This window comes from Eschrichtius robustus, chromosome 10, assembly GCF_028021215.1.
Source record: "Eschrichtius robustus isolate mEscRob2 chromosome 10, mEscRob2.pri, whole genome shotgun sequence".
Classification (NCBI taxonomy): domain Eukaryota; kingdom Metazoa; phylum Chordata; class Mammalia; order Artiodactyla; family Eschrichtiidae; genus Eschrichtius; species Eschrichtius robustus.
In genome coordinates, this window is record NC_090833.1 from 80965924 (window position 1) to 80986067 (window position 20144).

At 54.6% G+C, this 20144-nt stretch overlaps 1 protein-coding gene across 2 annotated transcripts; it reads right to left on the reverse strand.

Annotated features, from left to right (window-relative positions):
* Nucleotides 1–4039: 4039 nt before the first annotated feature.
* AQP7 (aquaporin 7) lies at nucleotides 4040–19428 on the reverse strand. Of its 2 annotated transcripts, none has more exons than XM_068553393.1 (8): nucleotides 19249–19428; nucleotides 18017–18067; nucleotides 13601–13718; nucleotides 6857–6980; nucleotides 6322–6414; nucleotides 5994–6112; nucleotides 5559–5776; nucleotides 4040–5205 (listed from the first exon to the last, which is right to left on the reverse strand). In XM_068553393.1, the coding sequence occupies exons 2-8, from the start codon at nucleotides 18040–18042 to the stop codon at nucleotides 4956–4958; spliced, it is 948 nt and encodes a 315-aa protein (XP_068409494.1). In that variant the 5' UTR covers nucleotides 18043–18067; nucleotides 19249–19428; the 3' UTR covers nucleotides 4040–4955. The 2 variants fall into 2 exon arrangements, with proteins under 2 accessions (XP_068409494.1, XP_068409493.1); XM_068553392.1 differs by having other exon boundaries at nucleotides 4057–5205; nucleotides 6322–6459.
* Between the last annotated feature and the right edge of the window lie 716 nt (nucleotides 19429–20144).

Genomic DNA, 20144 nt, shown 5'->3' on the forward strand with positions numbered 1-20144 from the left:
CCTGCCAGAGCTCGGTAGGGGGCACTTGAGTGTTTGGGCTCTTTTGTTTATTTAGAGATTTTGTTTTTGTTTTTTAATGTTTTCCTGTTATTTTAACTGTACCTGTATGTTTTATACATACGTTTACAGAATATATTTCACAATTTAAAGACCAAACAAAACCCGGCAGAGATCGTATCAACAAAGGACTGTAATCCCTACTCTGTACCCCTTACTGAGCCAGCCTCCCCAGCTCCCAGATTCCTTGGGTGTCAGGTGGGCGTGGTGACATGAGGACCACGAGACGGTGTAGAGTGATAACAGTACGCACCCTCCCCATGTGCCAGGCATAACTCATTTCATCATCCCAGCAGCCCTGGGAGGTGGGAGCTATTATTCTTCTGTCCTGCCTAAGGTCATACAGCTAGTGAGTGGCAGAGCGGGTATTTGGATCCGGGCGGGCTGGCCTCATTGTCTGTGCTCTTAGGTGCCACGGTTATGAGCCCTGCAGCACATGGGAGGGTGGCGTCACGCCTATTCCCACTCTGGGTTAAGCACAGGGGTGGATGCAGAGCCAAGCTCAGGCTGCATGGCTCTAAGTGGCCACAGCCTTCTCCCTCTGAGGGTGCCAACACCAAGGTCCAGCCCGAGATGGCTTCTCCCACCTCTTCCTGGGCTGCAAGACCTCATCTGAGGGAGGGACAATGAGACCAGCCAGACCGAGGTGCTGCCTGTGTGTGTCTGTCCCTCGGAGGCCCTGAGTGGGAGAGCAGCAGGCTGGACAGGGAGTTAGGGGCTCTTCCCAAGGCCAGGACCACCGAGCTGAGGACCCAACCTTCATCGGCAAAGCCCTGGAGGGGCTTGGCCTGGGCCTGGGGGATCATTCTTGTCCCATCCCTGTCCCCATCTCAAACACAGCCTCAGCTGGCATAGGGGCAGGGGACAGTAATGGGGTCATGACATGAGGCTTCGAAGTGCTGAAAGAAGTCAGAGCTGGGAGGCTCCCCAGACACCAACAGATCCAAGCCTCATTGTACAGACAGGGAAACTGAGGCCCCGAGAAGGGAAGGGTCCTGTCTGGGTCACACAGCCAGTGCATGCTGGTCTGGGACTAGGAGAGTGGGAGAGGAGCCAGAGCTCCTATAGCTCACATCCCAGCCTGGCCCCCTGAGCTGCACAAATGTCCCTCCTGAGTCCAGCCAGGGAGTGGTTACAGGAGGGACTGTGTGTGAGCAGAACTCAGATCAGGGACCCATAAGGCGCCATGACACCCGCCCCACCTCCTCCCTCCCTCCCTCCCTTCCTCCCCTCCTCCCCTCCTTCCCTCCTTCCCTCCTTCCCTCCCTCCCTCCTTTCCTCTCTCCCTCCCTCCCTCCCTCCCTTCTTTCCTTCCTTCGTTCCTTCCCTCCTGCAGTGGCACCTCCCTCTCTCCTCCAGAGACCTCCCTCACCTCTGCCCCAAGCCTTGGCCTCACCTCTCCACAGGCTTGGGCTGGGTTCACCCTACACCCCCCCACCACCACTCCTCTGACCTTGTCTTCTTCCACTCCCCCACTCTTTCCATTCCAGCAATGGTCCGTCCATGCTCGAACCTCAGGTTCCTTGCACTGGCTATTCCCTCAGCCTGGCATGCTCTTCCCCCACATGTCCACATGGCTCACTGCCTCACCCCCTTCAGTTCTTTACTCATTTACTTCCTCAGCTCTCCAGTCTTCACTCCCACACACAATTCCTATCCTCCTTTCCTGCTTTTCCTGCTTAGTGTGTATCACAAACACACCACATATTTTGCACAGAATGTCAGCTCCGTGAGAACAAGGACATTTTCCATCTTAATTGTGCCTACATCCTCGGCTCTGGAACGGTGTCTGGCACGTTTGTAGGCTGTCAACCAAAGTCTGCCAAGAGAACAAAAGGGATGTGTGCCCTGTGCACAGAAATGCTCTGTGACCAGGGTCAGGGTTCATCTGAGCCTGACACTGGGATGAGAGTCTGCAGGAGGTTATGGGCAATGGGCCTAGTGTAGATCTGTAGCAGAGCAGTGGACAGGAGGAGGGGTTCTGGACAGAACCCCCTGGCTGGCCTGCCTCCAAAGCCGCCTCCCGGGAACATGAGGATGCCAGGAGGCTGAAGTGGTCAGTGGGGCAGAGGAGGGTAGGAAGCAGAACCCTAGGGCCTGTATATGCCCCTCCCATCTGTGACTGAGGCCTTAGGGTCACACTGCTCTGGAACACCAGGAATGAGAGTGGCCACCCACCCTGTGTTCACAGGGTCACTGAGGCTGAGAGGGGAAGAGACCCGTCCAAGGTCACGGAGGGAGGCAGCTGGCTGGCATTTCCAGCTGTGGGCCCCTCCCTAGCCACTCCCAGCCCTGGTTCCCTGGCTCAGCTCCTCCCATCGTGGGATGTCAGACACACTCAAGTCTCTCCTTCCTCCCTGCACCCCCAGCCCCCTAATCTCAGTGGGTCCCATACCTGTCACTCTTCCCACCACCTGTTTTCATGCTATTGCTATTTCTTCTTCATCTTTTAGAATACATGATACCTACGAATGCATATATATCACAGTTGTATGTTATAAGCACAATCACATAACAAACCCAAAAATTTACCCCAACTCCAGAACTAGAAAATTATTAATAGCTTGCCCCCCATGCTCCTCCCCATCTTATCACCCATCTCTATCTCCATGGAGGAAGCCTCCCTTCTTTTTTTTTTAAGTAGTTTTATCACATACGTACACCCAAAGAATATATTCCTTTCTGCTTGTTTTTTAATGGTGTAAGGTGTCGTACTCCCTCGCTCTCTATGCCTCCAAACTTTCCCCGTGTTGTTGCAGGTAGCTGTTGTGCCTTAGTTTTCACTGATGTATCGTATTCCACTATATGTGACTAGACTGCAATGTATCTGTTCCTCTGTTGATGGACATCTGGGATGTTTCCAGTGTCCCCTGACCACCCAGCTTGTGCCCCTCGTCAGCCAAACCTCTTGAGAGGCCCACTCCACCTCACAGCTGCCTCTTGGCTGTGCTCCCAGGACCCTGCTCACTGACCCTTCTTTCACCCTTCCTCGGCCCCAGCTATATCCCCGCAACCACAGTTTCCCCAATCTCTGCTTCAACTCTCTTCTGAGCTCCAGACCACACAAAAGGCATAATGGTTTATTGAGCACTTACTCTGTGCCAAGCACTATCCTCAGCATTGTACATATTTTATTTCATTGAATATTCACATCAACCCAAATGGCAGGTAATATTATTAGACCCATTTTACAAATGAGAAAACCGAGGCCCAGAGAGGCTGAGTAACTTGCCCAAGACTACACACCTCTTGCCCAAGTCCCATAGGCACCTCAAAGTCGATGTGTCCACGATATAACTTACCATCTTCCTCTTCAAACCAGTTCGTCTCCCATGCCCCACGCTCAGTGGGGACGTCTCCAACACCCTGGGCCCAAGCCAGAAACTGGAAGTGAGCCCTGGCCCCCACCTCTTCCTCACCCACTCCTTCCTCGAGTCCAAGCCCAGGTTCTGCAGGTTTTACCTCCTTGGTATTAGGCAAATCCCTTCTCTCCTCTCTGCCCACAAGCGCTGACCTGTTAGCTGGCCTGCCACTCCTCTGAAGCAGCCTCACGCCACACTCCCTTGAAGGCCCCAGTCTCCCCGTTTTCCAGCATCCTGCACACTGCAGCTCAGGTGGGCTTTCTAAACCTCATCTTGCCATGCCCACACTTCCAGAAGAAAGCCCAGCCTCCTCTGCCCGCTGTCTCCTCCTACCTTAAAAAGTGTGGCAACCAGCCCCAGGAAGGACACCCCCAGCCCCCATTCTGCCCTGTCTCCTCCTGAGGCTGGGCTACGAGCCCCCTCTTCACCACTTAGCTCCTTCCTTGTGATTGCCTGTCCCCAGTAGGGGCTGCCCCCCTCGAAGGCAGAGACCCAGCCTCATCCCCAGGGCCTGCACCCAGGAGGAGCTCCATGATTGTTGGAAGGCTAAATGCACGAGCAGTGACAGGAGCCATGGGTGATGCTGCCTTCTGAGTCCCAGAACGCAGATGATTCTGCACCCCCGGGGTCAGTGGACTCTGGCTGCCCCACCGCCACCCAACCTCTGCACCTGTCCCCCTGCACCCCACGAGACCATTTCCTGTGCCCTTTGGAAGGATTTTCCTCTCTGCATCTTCCTTTCCAACTCTGGAACTCCTTACTGTGGGAGAGCTCTGGCCTCAGGAAGAAGGAAGATGAGCCCAATCTCTTACCTCCTTTCAGTCTTCATCAGGCATTTTCAAGGGTGGGGGAGACTTTGCTCCCATGGGAGAAAAAATGGATCCTTGGAAGGGAGAGATTTTTTTAATCTTACTTTTTTTTGTATAAAGCAAAGATATATGTACAGTACGTAAACAGATATACAGTATATCTGTGGTATTAAAATACTGTGTGATTAAGGAAGAAATGTCTAAAAGGCTCCTGAGGGGGCGATAATGAAAACAGGATTGAGAAACTCTGACCTACACACTTGGGACTTGCCTTGCCTGGTCCAAGGACTGGCCAGAACTGAGGGAGAGTGTAGAGTCCTGTCCCAGGGCACTCAAGGTATATCCAGAACTGACCCCCACCTGCTAGCTGGTGTCCCTTCCCCCAAGCTATCCCCTCCTACCCTGTGCCTGAAAGTCCATTGTTCTGTGTCCGGTGTCCTGTGATCTGATCCTGTTCTTACCGAGGCCACAGGTTGGCCCTTCCACTTTCTTCCCCAGGGGCGACCCAGCTCCCAGGGCCGGAAGGAGTCGGAGGCCTCTCAGCTCTATGCTCAGCCTTGGGCTACGGCATAACCCTGGGGCTCCTGGAAGAATCCACGAGGGAAGCCCAACCACAGGAGGCACCCAGGAACCGGGGGTGCCACTGTGGGACAAGGCTTTCTTTATTGGGATGGGGATGGGGTCACAAATAGTCTTACTTAGAGGTGCTCTAGGCAGATGGGGTCACTTAAGGGTGGGACAGGACTGAAGGTCTGTTGTCGGGGGACACAGAGACAGGGGTGAGGGAAGAGGTCATGGGTGGGTGAGACATGGTCTTGGGCAACACAGGTGTTCTGCGGTCTTCATACGTCAAGGGAGTCTCCAGTATCTGGGGCTCCTGTTGGATGCTGGAGCCAATGAAGATCAAGTAGATGATGGCACCTAAGTAGGCACCCAGGGGTGGGGCCACCACTGGCACCCACCACCAGTCCTTGGCGCTGCAGGCAAGAGGCAGAGGCCTGCTTAGGGGACCGATGCCCAGCATGGCACCTGCATCTACCTCAGGCCGAGACAGAGAGTAGGGCCTGAGAGTAGAGGAGAAACCCCACCTTAACCCGGGAGTTGCCCCTGAGCCTGGGGCACCAACCAGCTTCAGCCTGATTCAGGGACAGAGGCGGGTCTGGGGCAGGGTTGACATTCAGTCCAGGAGCAGGGTCTGGAGGAAAGTCAGGACCCACTCTTGCCTCCCCAGGCCACTGGGAGCTCTGCAGGATGCTCCTGGGCCACTCCACCCCTCCACATGTAGGGAACCCACAGAAAACTCACAGGAGTGGGCTGGACTAGGCAGTACCTGAAGACCTGTGTGCCCCAGCCAGCAATGAAGGTGAAGAAGCGTGGAGGCAGGTCCCGGGAGGGGTTGATGGCATATCCTGAGTTCATGCCCATGGACGCTCCAATGATGACAACAAGGATGCCGATCACCAAGGCCTGTGTCCCTTGCAGTGCTGGGTTGTTCCCCTTGTCCGTGATGGCGAAGAGACACAGCTGAAGCATCCCTGTCACTAACACCTGGGGAGCAGACACCGTGGCAGCCACCTGGGGTCCCTAGCCAAGCCATAGGGCCTCAGCAGTGCCCCCAGCCCAAACCCGCTGGCAGAGACATGTCCTGGTACAAGGACAAGTCCCCATCCAGAGTTCTTGTCCTCTTCACCATGAGGGGCTGCCTGCTGGCCCCCTCCTGAGTGGGGGAGGGCTTGAGGAGGGGCACCCACCCTGGACCACTGACCTCATCCAGGAAGCCCCTCCACAAGGTCATGTGGTCAGGAAGGTAGGTGGCAAAAATGTTAGCAGTGGCTGTGGGACCAGTCACTGTCAGCCTTCCCCCCGAGTAGTCGATGATGGCGGCTGTGGAAACACAGATTGAGTATAAACCTGCCCCCAGCCAAACCGCACTGCAGTCTCAGAGATGAGGTTGTAGGATGGAGGGCAGGGAGCAGCTCCAAGACTTTTCTCTCCCAGACATTTTCACAGGCTAGGACACTTGGTTGGATCAGCCCATATTTCAGGGGAGGAGGCTGAGGCCAGAGATGGACAACCCAGGGCGGAACACTCACTGTAGAAGAGGCAGTAGATGGTGGCAGCAGCCAGGAAGGAACCCAGGAACTGACCCAGAACATACACGGGAAACTTCTTCCAGGACATGCGGCCTAGTGCACAGTTGGTGAAGGTCAAGGCCGCGTTCATATGGGCCCCTGCAGGGAGGGTCAAGTGTGTCGGCGTAGAAACAAACAACACTAATCAGTAATACTGAGAGCAACAATAATAACGGCTAGCGTTCGTGCAGCGTACTCACTCCACGAACACGGACCCCGCGAGGCAGGCACCACCATCTCCATTTAGCCATTACGGAAAGTGAGGGATGGAGAGGTTCAATCGCTTGCCTAAGTTGACCCAGCTAGTAAAAACAAGGGGTCAAGGGGGCTCGTGAAGCGTCTGGGCAGAGGAAAAAGGCTCAGGGTGTTCTCCCTCCACGTGGCCCGTGAGGGCAAGGCGCTGGCTGACTTGGAGAAGGGGACGGCCGGAAGGGGGCAGGCGGAGCCCGCAGGGGACACCTGGCCGTGCCTGCCAGGCTGGGCCCAGCCCACTCACCGGAGATGTTCCCTGCCATGTGCACTCCCATGGTGACTCCGAAGCCAAAACCCAAGTTGACACCGAGGTAGCTCCCCATCTTGTCTCCTAGAACCATGTGGGCTATGGCGCCGAGACCAAACACCTGTAGGAGAGGGCCTCTGAGGGGGCTGCCCACCCAGAAACCCCAACCTCAGAGCAGCGCTCGGAGCTCAGCTGGGGCCCCGCCCCTCCCGTGCTAGGCCTCCCCGGCATTGCCCTTGGGGACCCTCTGCCCGCCCCCCTCCTCCAGAGACTTCCCTCCTCGTGACCTCTCCCCCCTTGCCCCTGCCAAGGCCTCTCAGACATGACCAGTGAGAGCTGGGTGAGGGCTGTGCAAGGAGCCGGGGTGAGGCAGTGGAGTGAGGGGCTCTTACGGGCATGTCCAGGTCCCTAGACTCCAGGCGCACCTGAAGGTCCTGGAGGAGGCAGGGCTTCCGGGAGGGCAGGGCTGGTGTGGATTCGACCCCTCAGAGCTTCTCACACTTCAGCCTAGCCCGAAGGGAGTTTCTTCAAGGAATCTCCAAGCCTCACATCTGGACTCTGCCAGGAACCTCCAACCATGAAGAGCCCCACACACTGAGCCCTGGAGCCAGCCTCGTTCCCATTGCCCTCGGGCGTCACTCCTGAACTTCTTGCCCATCCCCAAGCACCAGATCTCAGCAGGTGACACAGCCCACTGACCCCCTTCACAGGGAGGTTAGAGACCTAAAAGGAGGCCCTCACTCAACAACACCCACCTGCCTCTATATCCACCTTCCCTTCAGCTCTGGCTCCTGCTCCCACCTCTCTCTCCTTCTGCAGAGACCTCCCCCTGGCCTGTATCCTCCACACTCCCCTTGACTGGCTGCCACACACTCGGGTCTCTTCCTTCCTGAAAGTAAAGCCTCCCGCCTCAGGCCGGCCTCCCTGTCCACCTGTGGACTGCTGGACGCCCCCTCCCATGTCAGTCAGGCTCCAGGAAGGACCCGCTGGCTGGCTCCTTTATCCCTTCCCTTGCCCTCCCTCCTCAGCCCGGCTTCTGCTTCCAACTGTCACGGACACCGGCGCTCTGTCCGAGGGCTCCAACCTCCGGATCGCCCAAAGGTCCCTTCAGGCATCATCTCACTTGACTGTGCTGACTTTCACCCCCTTAAACACACTGTGCTTCTGGAAAGTACCTCCTCTTTGGCTCTCATCCCTCTCCCCTTTCCTTTTCCCTCTGTAGCCTCCCCCGGTCCACAGTTCCTTCCCACATTCTTCTTCCTTCATCTGCCTCATAAAATACAGATGATCCCAGGGTTCTAACCCTGGCCCTTTTCATATCTCACCCCAGTCACTCCTGCGTTTTCTTACCAGGGCTAGAGCTTCAGATATGCCCGATGCACTAATTCCCAAAACCTCCACCTGGGAGCCAGAGCCCTATTTCCAGATACCCACTGGCAGTCTCCGGGGTGCTTCACAAGCGTCTCCAGCTCTATTTTGAAAGCTCACCATCTCTCAGAAAGTGTGATCTTCATCCCATGTTCCCCCATCCCAGTTGGCCAAGCCAGAAACTTGGATGTCCTCTCCCTCCTCCCCCACACACAATCAGCTCAGCTTACATTCTCCCAGATCTTACTCAGTCTCCTTCTTGCAGCCAGAGTGACCTAACACAAAAATCTGACCATGTCTGCCTTTTGTTCAAAGGTTCACTGGTTCCCTTCCATTTCTAGGATGAAGTCCAAACTCAGTAAGCCACCATTTAAGACCCTTGATTTCATGCCTTCTGCCTCTCAGTTTCTTATCTGCTCCGGTGTTCTCTACGTTGAGCACTAGTGTTACTAATAATAGCATTACTACTATTATTAAGAAAAATAACCATTTATTGAACACTTACTATATGACAGCAAGTTCTATCTGTCACCTCCTTTAACCCTTAAACCAACTTATGCATTAGGTACTATTATTCTCCCCATTTGACAGATGGGCAACCAGAGGCTAAGAGATGTTGAGTGGCTTGTCCAAAGTACAAATCTTGCGCATGGTAAGCCAGTTTTTGAATGTAAGCAGTCACCTATACCAGTCTCAGAGCAAACAAGCACACTGCTCCCTGCATGCCTTGCTTTCTCATGCCTCTGTGTTTTTGCATACGCCACTCCCTCCCTCTGGAATACCTACCTGATCCTAGATCCTGAAAAAGTGACACTCTAAGATCATGTTCAGAGACTTCCCTGGTGGTCCAGTGGTTAAGAATCCACCTTCCAATGCAGGGGACACAGGTTCAATCCCTGGTCGGGGTACTAAGATCCCACATGCTGCAGGGCAACTCAGCCCGCGTGCTCCACAACCACTGAGCCCACGTGCCTCAACTAGAGAGCCTGCACACCAGAAACTACAGAGCCCACACACTCTGGAGCCCGTGTGCCACAACTAGAGAGAAGCCTGCGCACCCCAACTAAGACCCAATGCAGCCCAAAAAATTAATTAATTATTAAAAATAAAAAAAAAGACCACATTCAGACGGCACCTCCTCTGAAAAGTCTATGTGTTTTGGATATGTTGTCTTTGAGGGACCTCTAGATGTCCAAACTGCTGGAAATCAGAGTCTAGACCCGTGTCATCCAATATGATGGCCATGAGCCACATGTGGCTATTATGTACTTGAAATGTGGCTAGTCCAAATTGAGATCTACTGTATGTGTAAGGCACACACCAGATTTCAAAGGCTTAGTAGGAAAAGGAAAATGTAGAAGATCTTATTCATAATTGTATATTGATTACATGCTGAACTGGTAACATTCTGGGTATATGGGTTAAATACAATAACTATTAAAATTAATTTCATCTGTCACTTTTTACCTTTTTAATGTGGCTACTAGAAAATTTTAGATTACATATGTAGCTCATATTGTATTTCCTTTGAACAGTTCTAGAGTTTTTGAAAAAAGAAAACCTGAAGAATTGTGGACACAAGGGCTGCAGTTGAAGCCGTCGGGGAGGATGAAGACCCCCGGGGAGAGGGCGCAGGGTGAGTGGGCAGCTGAGGGCTGAACCTAGGGCCGAACGTCAGCCCTCAGGGGTGGGCGTTAGAAACCCCAGCTGGAGCAGCTGTTGAAATGGAAGAACAAAGAGAATGTGCCCTGGACCCCAGGGAGAAGCAGAGTTTCCCAAGAAGGGTGTGGCCCACACGGTCATGTGCAGACTCCGGGTCAAGCGCGAGAAGGCCTGGAAAGCATCCCTTTGGGTGTGACCATCCAGTGGTCATGAGTAGCGCGGTGAGCACTGTATCATCAGGCCATGGGGTCAGAAGCCAGGTCCCAGAAAGCGTGAGGGGGGTAGGTGGTGAACAGTTGAAAGGACCAGGGTAGACATGCCTTTGAGAACCTACCTGAGAAGGGAGGGAGAGCGAGTGTGATAAATGAAGGGGGTCACGGGGTGAAGGGAGGGATGTTCTGTGTTCTGCTGTTTTAGGTCGAGAGACCTGAGTGTGTTAAGGTTGAGAAAGGGAGGGGCTGAAGATAAAGGAGAGAGGAAAGGAGGAGCAAAGTGTCTGAGTAGCGCTGGGGGCGGGGAGCAAGGCCAGGCCAGGCTGGCAGGCTTGGGGGGTCAGGAGGTGCAGGGGCTGGAGCAGGCATGGAGGGTCTGAAGACCAAGGGTCCCCATTTCCAAGTAGGAGCTCAAAATCATTTACTAAAAATAATGAATGAGTGAATAAACCCCACGTGATCTCCTGTGTCACGGTTGCCAACTGCCAGCCCCTGGACCTAAGCCGTCCAGCACACGTTTTGTTTGGATAACCTGGTTTTGACACACGCACAGAAGTTTCAGCTTCTCTTGCAAAATCAGAAGCTCCGCAACAGTGGCCCGCATTCTACGTGGTATGGCAACGGTCGGCTGGAGTGGTGGCGGCCACGTCTTCGCATAGGTCCGCACTCTGCCGTTAGCCACCATCCCACCACCCTCAGGTGACTCTCTCTGGCCCCCCACAGCACGAGTTTGCAACCCCTGCCCTACTACTGACAACTACAGCTGGTTTGCCAGGGCTCTGATAGCCCAGCGCCCACCCTCTCTGGTCAGTGAACATGGCCCAGCCTGTCCCGGTCCCTCCAATAGCCACGGGCCCAGCCCGGAGGACAACAGCCCCGGAGGTTACAGAGTGGAACCGAGTGGAACAGTCTGTTTCCCTCATCTTGTCGGCAATAAATGGGGCCCAAGGTCACTCTAGCTTTTCTAAGGAAACCTTTGCGCTGGTGACTCACTGAGCTTCCTATCAACTGAAAAAGCCATCACTTCTTGGCACACAGGCCCGACACCTAAAAATAGCAACAACACAATGTCCTCTGTGAGCATGAATCTCACAAAGTTCTTTTACAAGGGGGTAAACTTCCCTTCGATCTTCACAACAACTGAACGGCAAACGTTTCTGCTCCCAAGGGAAACCGAGGCCTGGAGAGTGGCCTTGAACTACCCAAAGTGAGGGCCTTACCTCAGCTGGGGGACAGTCAGAAATCCACAGCTAAGCTAAGGGACAGAGCATAGCGATGAAGGGTCATGACGGGGATATTAGACTGGACTGGATTTCATCTTAACGTAAAATGTGACCTTGGACAAGTGACTTTGTCTCACGGAGCCTCAGTCTCCCCACCTGTGAAATGGGGATAATAATAGTACCTCCCTTACAGGGCTGTTGTGAGGATTTGGGAAGATGCTGCACATAAGGGCTTAACATTATAGTGCCTGGTATGCAGTAAGTGCTCAATAATAATCTCAATAAAAGGAAGAAAAATGCAAACGTGGGCAGTGGGCAGGCATGAATGCATGTGGTCAGTGCTTGCTTTCCCTAAGAGCTCTCTGAGGAGGCACCCTCCCGCCTCCACAGTTCCAAGGTTTAACAGCCCTCATGGGGCTGGAATGTCTTGTCATAAATGAATTACTTTGCCCTGGATTAAGGCAAGAGCGGATCTAGATGCTGTCGTCACAACTCAGGAGGGCAGGTAGTGGAGGAGGGGGAGACAGCGAGAGGCAGGGAGGGGAGAGCAGCTGAGAGCGCTTGTCAGTTTGACAAGCAACCAACACATATGTCCTATGTGTGTGCTGGGTGTCGGGCTCTTGACCTTCTTCGCACAAGTTGGCCAGCTCGATATTAGTAAAGTTCTGAACAGTTAAGATGCTTATGTAAGATCACAGAGCTAGAAGATAGCAGAGCCGGAATTCAAACCCAGCTCCAAAGCCCATGGAGGCCCGATTCAACACACTTAATAATGTCTGAGAAGACAGACTCTGAGCCACAGAGAGACCTGCCCAAGGCCAGCTGGTGACTCAGTGGCAGGATGATCAGGATAAGAACCTCGGTGTCCAGAGTCTCCTGGGCTCTGTGGATCCCACTCTCTCCTACCCCGTGACTCAACGCACAGACACTCACACACACACACAACCACACTCATCCTCTCTTCCCCACTCCCAGCCCCCTGCCGCCTCTGGCGTGCTCCCGACGCCTTCGCTTCCCTTCCCAGAGGCTAGCCCTTCTTTTCATGGACCTGGGCCTTCATAAGGTGCAAACAAGCATGGCCACAGCTTAAGGGCAGAGGCTGGATGGGATAAGTGGCAGGGCCGACGCAGGTGGAGGGACAGGGAGTTTCCAAGAAAACCCACATCCCACTTGCATATGGTTTCTGTCCCATCATCCACTAAAAGAGCCCTCACCAAGGTGCCCCGGGACCTCCAGGTTGCCATACTCTACAAGAAGGCGTCAGCACTCACTTCTCTGGCCTGTCTGCAGCCTCCCACCCTGCTGACCACTCCCTCCTTGTGGACCCCGCCACTTCTGTAACCTGGTCCCCCCCCCCCTTCTCCTCTCACCCCTCTGGTCACTCCTTCTCAGGCCCCTTTGTGTGCTCCTCTTCATTCTTCAGGATCTGTCCTCAACTCAGTTTTTTTCTCTTTCTGTACATTCTCACTGGACAGTTTTTATAACCACAATTCATATTCTGATGTAGTCTAACTCTTTACTTCCAGCCCAAGCCACTCTCTAGAGTTCCAGACCTCTATAACCAAGCACCCCCGAGATTTCTCCCCGGCACCTCACCTGGTCACATTAACACTGACCTCACGCCTCGCCCTGCGCTGGGCCGCAGGCTCCGCGGAACGGCCCCCTAAGCACTTACCCCACATCTGTTGCTCGCAGGTTCCATCTTCCGTAACTCTCTCAGATGTGTGCTTTCTTCTCCATCCCTGGACCGGTCACACCCTCTCTCTATCCTAGGTCATTGCCACAGCCTCTTCGGTTCCCCTCCCTCCAGCTTTGCCCGTTCGGCTTAGGCTCCACACTGCGCCCAGAATTTCCTTCTAAAATCCAAATCTGGCCATATCATTCCCCTGCTTGAAAACCTTCGATGCCTCCCCATTGCCCTCAGGATTGATTCTCAAAGCCTCAATGTCCTCTCCAATCTCTTTGCTCTTCGCTTCCCTTCCCCCCACTTCCAGGCATGCCTCCCGACCCACCCACCCCCAAGCAGCCCAGGATTTCATTCTGCTCCCACGTACCATGAGCCCTTTCTCTCCCAAAAAGACTTGGTGAGAAAGACAGAGCTCTCTCCTTGTTTTCCCATGCTTCTCCCTCAGGCTCGTAGCTCAGATGCCGGGGGATGGACAGTGTGACTCAGGGCCCAGCGGTGGGGAGGGGGTCATGGATTGCCCTTGCTGAGCCCCACCTTCCTGAGGCCCCTTCCGCAGGGCCTGCTCACCCTGTGCCACCCACCCACTCACCATCATGACAAACGTGCTCAGGAACTCGGCCAGGAACTCGCGCACCATCTCCTTCTGCAGTACTGCTTTCATCCTTGTTACCGCAGGCGGTGTGACCATCTTGGACATGCGGGTAGACCTGAAGCAGCAGCCCGAGCCCATGGGCAGAAATGAGATCAGGCACACTTACAGTGCATCGGGTTTTCAACTCATGGCTGAGTTAATGGGTAACCCAGTGGCCTCTCCACACACCACCTCTTGCCCAGGGCAGCTGGTACTGCTGGGGTCAGAGGCATGTGAGAGTCCCAGGGATGTGGAGAGGGACTGGGGGTATCCAGATCATGCCCCTTCTTCCTCCTGATGGGGATTGGACCACTGGGAAGGGCGCACTAATGAGGCCAGGTTGCAGAGGGGGCAGCTGGGAAGCCAGTACGCGCCATCTGTGCTGCCAAAGAGCCTCAGGGGAGAAGCAGGTGGGAGAGAGCAGGCAGGAGAGTGGAGCTCAGTTGTCTGTCTGTCTGCCTGTCTGCTGGGGCCAGAGCTCTGGGGACACAGGTAAGGCATCAGGCAGGAGCTGGCAACAGTGAGGCTCTGCAAACAGCACAGGTTGTGGCAAAGTCTGCTCCCGGGCTCTAGAAACAGCACCGAGGCCTGAAGCATGCCCCAGGTTCTGCCAGAGACGACGGGGACGGCAGAGTATACCAGGCTCTGAAGCAAGGTCAACACAAATGAATGTTTGTGAGTGAGTGAATGAATGAACAAATGAACGGGAGGGACAGAGGAAAGGAGGGACTGTGTCTTACTCCCTGGTGTATCCTCATTGTCTTGCACAGTGCCGGGCACATAGTAGGTGTGCAATATACACTGTCAAATGAACGAAAACTGAGAATTCATCTGTTACTCTCCACTGGATCCCCAGAACTTCCCACAGTGCCTGACACATGGTAGAGGCTTGATAAACGTTTGTTTAGTAAGTGCATGATTGGATGGATAGACAGATGAAAAAGGGAGTTAGAGGCTCTATCTTCTGTTGGTGGTGGGGGAATAGGACTTGAGTGTGAGGAAGGAGACGGTGTCCGGAGGCTAAGGAGGAGGAGGAGGGGTGCAGATGCCTCTAAGTGCAGCCTCAGTGCTTGTTCAGACTGGTGACCCTCCCCCGCCTCCCACGCTAAGTGACCCTCACCTTCCTCACCCTGCTGGGGTCAGCAACATCACCTGCACCCTGCCTCAGCTTGCTGACTTTCCCCAGCCTCACACCAGCAAAGAGTAAGGACAGGGAGTGAGAAATGTAAACCAGGCATGGATAGAACACCTTCCGCTTTTCTGGCTGAGACCCCATGTTCATTTCTCACCCACCCTAGTCCTTGCTCTCTCCTTACTTCAGGGAAACAAACCCAGGACTGAGCATGTGGAGGGGGATGTAGAGTTGCCTGGATGGTCGGTCCACTGGCTCCCATCCAACTGCAGCTCCCATGCAGCATCATATAAGGGTCGCCTTGCCCCTATGCCTCCTCAGCCCTGAAGAAGAGCCTGAGACAGCAGGAATTCAAGAACAGTCCTGGGAAGGTACCACAGAGGCAGAGGAGAGGCAGACAAAGCAGGAAGTCACAGACACCAAGAGAGCTCTGGAACCCTGGCCCCTTCCTCCTCACCACAAAGCAGGCAGGAAGCAGTAAGTGACAACCACCAAGGAGCCAATGAACCAAAGATTAATTGAATGCCTAGCATGCCTACTATGTTCAGTGACTGTAGTAAAGAACATTGGCATGATCCCTGCTCTTAGGAAGACGAACAATTAACTAAGCAGTTACTTAAAAGTGTAAAGAGTGTTGCCACAAGTGAAGAGTGGGCACTATGTGATTGCAGGGAGGAAGCAGATGACCCAGAGGAGGGAGTAGGAGACTCTCCCAGAGGAAGGGAAATTTAGGTCGAGAATAGAAGACCGGCCAGATGAAGGAGCATCAAGGGAGGCTGGGGAAAGTTCTGGGCTAATGCTTGGACAAAGGCTTGAAGCTACGACAGTGTGTGGTGTATAGAGGAATTCTATAAGGATGGGCTGCAGAGAGAGAAGGGAGAGTGGCACGAGATGGGCAGAGAGGGGCAGATGGCCTCATGGCCCACGTTAGGGAGTCTGACCTCGCCCCAGAGGGCCGTGGGGTGGAGGATTTAAGCAGAAGCACTGTCTCCTCTTTGGAGGCAGGAATAAGGGAGCAGGAGTAGAGGCGTGGTGAGCAATCAGACAGGCTGAGAGGTGATGGCAGCCTGAGCCAAGAAGGTGCAGTGGCAGTGGTGAGAGGAAGACAGTCAAACTGACAGACTTGGTGTCTTATTAGAGAGGAGAATGGAGAAGGAAGAGTCAGGGATGACCCCAGGCTCTGGCTAGAGCAGCCCAATGGCCTGCGTGAGGCACATGAGAGAAGCTGCAGGCTTAGGCTGGAGAATGAGGGGTCCCCTTCTGGGTGTGGTGAGTTTGGGGAGCTCACTAGACAGCTAAGTGGAGGTGACCAGTAAGGAGGCTGCTGGTCACGTGGTCTTGTTTAGAGATACCCATTTGGAGGTCATCATATGATAGATGGTCATCTGACCCATGGGCATAGATGAGAGAGCTCAAGAAAGGGTATAGAATGATAAAGGGCATCTAAGAAAACTAGCCTACAAACCAAGAAACTAACAGCCAATGAGGTAATTACCTAAGTAATATGTGCTAACCAAGGAACTAAATATCTAACAACTCACCAACCAACCCTTCGACTCATCAACCTAGCAACTTAACCAACTAACTGATTCTCCTATTAGCCAGCTCGTTTAATTATCTAATAAACCAACCAGCTGCAAACTATCCAACTAACCTCAAGCCAACCATTTAACCGGCTAACCAATATTTATCCATTTAACAAATGTTTGTTGAGCAGCTACTTATAAGTCAGGCACAAGGGGTAAAAGTAAAAATCCAGTCTCTGCCCTTGGATGGCTTCATCCAGTGGAGGAGGTGGATAACACCATCAGAGCAAGAAGCCCCCGGGCGGGAGGCAAGGCCTGAAGACACTTGAAGAATGGGCAGGTGGTGGCCTAAAGTGGCTGTGAGGGAGTAGGGATGTGGGAGTGAGGATATCTTTCATATTTTAGCAGATTGGTGGTTAGATGTGAGGCGTGGGGGACAGAATATCAAGGACAAGGCCTTGACTTCTGGCTTGAGCATTGGAGGAGAAGGGGATCCTTGACTGAGCTGAGACCACAGGAAGTGGCGGGAGAGGAGTGGAGAAGGCTGTTTTCAGCTGGGACTGAGCTGCCTGCAGGACCAGTGGGTCTTTGGAAAAAGTGTCTAAAGCCCTATGAGAGTCCTGGGCAGAGACAGCGATGTCATCGGCACAGAGGGGACCCATTCATTCTCTCTATCCAAGAGCACACAAGCAGACCAACATCCATGCTCATGTGGAGCTGACAGGCAGAGATGAAATGTCCTAAGTGGTCATCTGTGTGGTAGAATGTAGTACATCCTACGGGAAAATGTAGAGCAAGAAAAAGGGGGTGGGCAGTGACTGAGTAGGGCAGTCAGGGTGAGCTTCACTGAGAAGGTGCATCTGAGCAAAGACAGGGAGGAGGGGGCTTCCCAGGTGGCACAGTGGTTAAGAATCCGCCTACCAATGCAGGGGACACGGGTTCGAGCCCTGGTCCGGGAAGATCCCACATGCCGCGGAGCAACTAAGCCTGTGCGTCGCAACTACTCAAGCCCGCACACCTAGAGCCCGTGCTCCGCAACAAGAGAAGCCACCGCAATGAGAAGCCCACGCACTGCGAGGAAGAGTAGCCCCAACTAGAGAAAGCCCGAGCGCAGCAACGAAGACCCAACGAAGCCAATAAATAAATAAATAAATTTATTTAAAAAACAAGAAGGACAGGGAGGAGGGGAGGGAGCGAGCCCTGTGGGGAACTGCGGAAAGAACATTTCAGGCAGGGGGGATGGTCACTGAAGGACTCTGAGCATGTCTGAAGGAAAGGAAAGGAGGGGAGAGTGGGGTGGGGGAGGGTCAGAGAGGAAACGGGCACTAGATAGGCAGGGCCTTGGCCATTGCAAGGACTTTGGCTTTTATTTCACCCCAAAGAGACCTGAGCCTGAGCGGGTGAGAGGTAGTGAGTTCAGTTCAATTGAGCACAACCTACACAGGGGCAGCTGGAACCCACTGCCCAACCCCTTGACCCTCATCTGGGTCTTTCTGAGCCTCCCCTCAGCCCAGGGCCCAGCCCATGCTTGGCTATGGGCACAGGTGGGAGAGACCCTTCTTCTGGGCCCCATGGGCTGGTACGGGGTGGGAAGGAAGGAGTCTGGGAGGATCAGCTACCATGAGGGAGAGGCTGAGAGAGGGGCAGGGAGGGCCCTGGGGGTGTGCTGGGTGCAGGACGGGAGGGCTGGGGTAGGGGAATGGGTGGGATGCTTACCGCTTCTTCCTGTCGGCCTGAGTCATATTCTGTCTTTGAGATTTTTAGGTGCTGTGGAGCCAGAGAGAGGTCACTAGGGCTGGGGGCTCAGAACTTTGCCCCTCGTTCCCATCAGACCTCAGCTCCCCCAGGGGAGAAGCCACAGGGACAGCTCCTGCCAGGGCCAACCCCTCAACCCAGCCGAGCTGGCAGGGAGAGGGAAGGAAGGGTCGGTGTCTTCAGCCAATGGGGAGTGGCACTGAAGCCCCACCCCCTCACCCCTGCTGGCCCCTGGACTCGTGGCCCCCCTGACTCGTGGCCCCTGGACCAGGCCCTGCGGAGGTCCTCCTGACCTTCCCAAGTCTGCAGCCCAGCTTTGGACAGTGGAGATGCCCACAGCCTCCCCCCAGCAGCTCCACCCTCACATATGCGGGTATTATTGTCTTCAGTCTAACCTCAAGCTCTCTTGCTGCTGACTTAAACTGTGACTTTCCAGGGCCTTGTCTGCCTCCCCTTGCACACACAAACACTCACACACACACACACACACTCACACACACACACACACACTCACACACACACAGGATGAGGTCCTGAAAGTTCATTTAGTCCTAACCCCCACCTCAGAATGAAATCTACCCTCTCACCTTTCCTGAAAATTCCCCCTTTTAATCCCCATTTTCCTCACAAATGACAGCACAAAGGTAACCCTGGAGTTTCCCCATCCTGCATGCTCCCTTGTTCTCTAGCCCGCTTCCCTCTAACTGCAGCCTAAGTTCACATCCCTAGCCCTGATGGCAGAAACCCTCTAGCCCCAGCCTCTCAGGAGGGGACTCCAGAGGGAGGAACCACTCCAGCAAAGCCAGAAATCCACCCATTACTCTGATCTGCATCCCTTCTGCTTTGGTCCAGTGTCGCCAGTCTCTACTCGCCCCCCCACTCCCACCCCCCCAGGCTCTGCTGGCCTCCCAGCCCCACACACCCTCCCAGTCTCTGCTGCACCACTGGGCCTCCCAGCAGTCAGTTTACAGATAAGGAAACCGAAGCCCAGAGAGGAAGTGTGATGCGCCCATATGACACAGCAACACAGGACTAAACCAGAACGGATATCCAGGCCTTCAACTCCCAGCTGGGGTTCCTTCCCCAGACAGTCCCACGGTCACCTCCTCCCCATGTGGTCCCCAGGAGTGGCACTCCCAGGCTGGGTCCCAGGGGAGGCCCCCTGTCCCAGCCCTGCCTGGAACCCGACTCACTCTGCCGAGGTGCCTTATGCGTCCCAGCGTCTGCCTTGGGGGCCTCTCAGTTACAGCAGGTCTTGAACTTGTTCCTCCGTGACTGTCTCAGGCTCTGGCTGCAGCCCCTGCGAGGGCTCCGCTGTCCCTGCGTCCGCAGGCTAGAGCCCGCCTCTCGGCCCTCCTCGGGGTGGCCCGAGCACTGCTCTGCTCTGCTGCTCCAGGGAAGAGGTCAGTGGGGCAGGGGTTTGGCCCCTGTCACTTGAGCCAAGTCCAGATGCACTGCCCAGAATAACATCCGTTCTCCTGCCAGCAGCGCCACGGAGACCAGGTTCTGAGGCAGCCTTTGTGAGGTCAGAGGTGGAGCTCGGGGTGGGCGCTCTGGGCCTCATGGTCCCAGAGGAAGGGCCTGTGCTCCAAGCCAAGGGTCCAGCCCAGAGCCAAAGGAAGCCCTCCCAGGGCCCCAGATCTGGGGGAGGCTCCAGAGGCTCCCGAGTGCCCCCGCGGTGGTCAGAACTGCACAGAAAGGGGATTGGAGGTGGAAAAGTCTGGAGATTAACAGCCAGGTGGAAGGGTTGGGGAGAAGACCCTGGGTCAGACCTAAGGGAGCGCCCATCCCGAAGGAAGAAGGGGAGACTCACGCCCTGGACTCAGGGGCCTCCCAGTCTGAGGGGAAGGAAGAGACATAAGCCATATTTGCAGGAAAACCTCAGTCTAAGAGGGGAGGTAGAAAGCCAGGCCTGGTTCTCTGGAGGTTCTTAGTCTGTTGGGGAGGAGACAGAGCCTGGGCCTCGTCCTCTGGGAGCCCCCATCTGAGTGGGGGAAGGGGAACCCTAGGCCCCGCCTGCAGGAAGACGCCTCCCTTGGAAACAGCAAGCAAGGCCTCTGGGAAGGAGCCAAGCTGGACCAGGATGTAA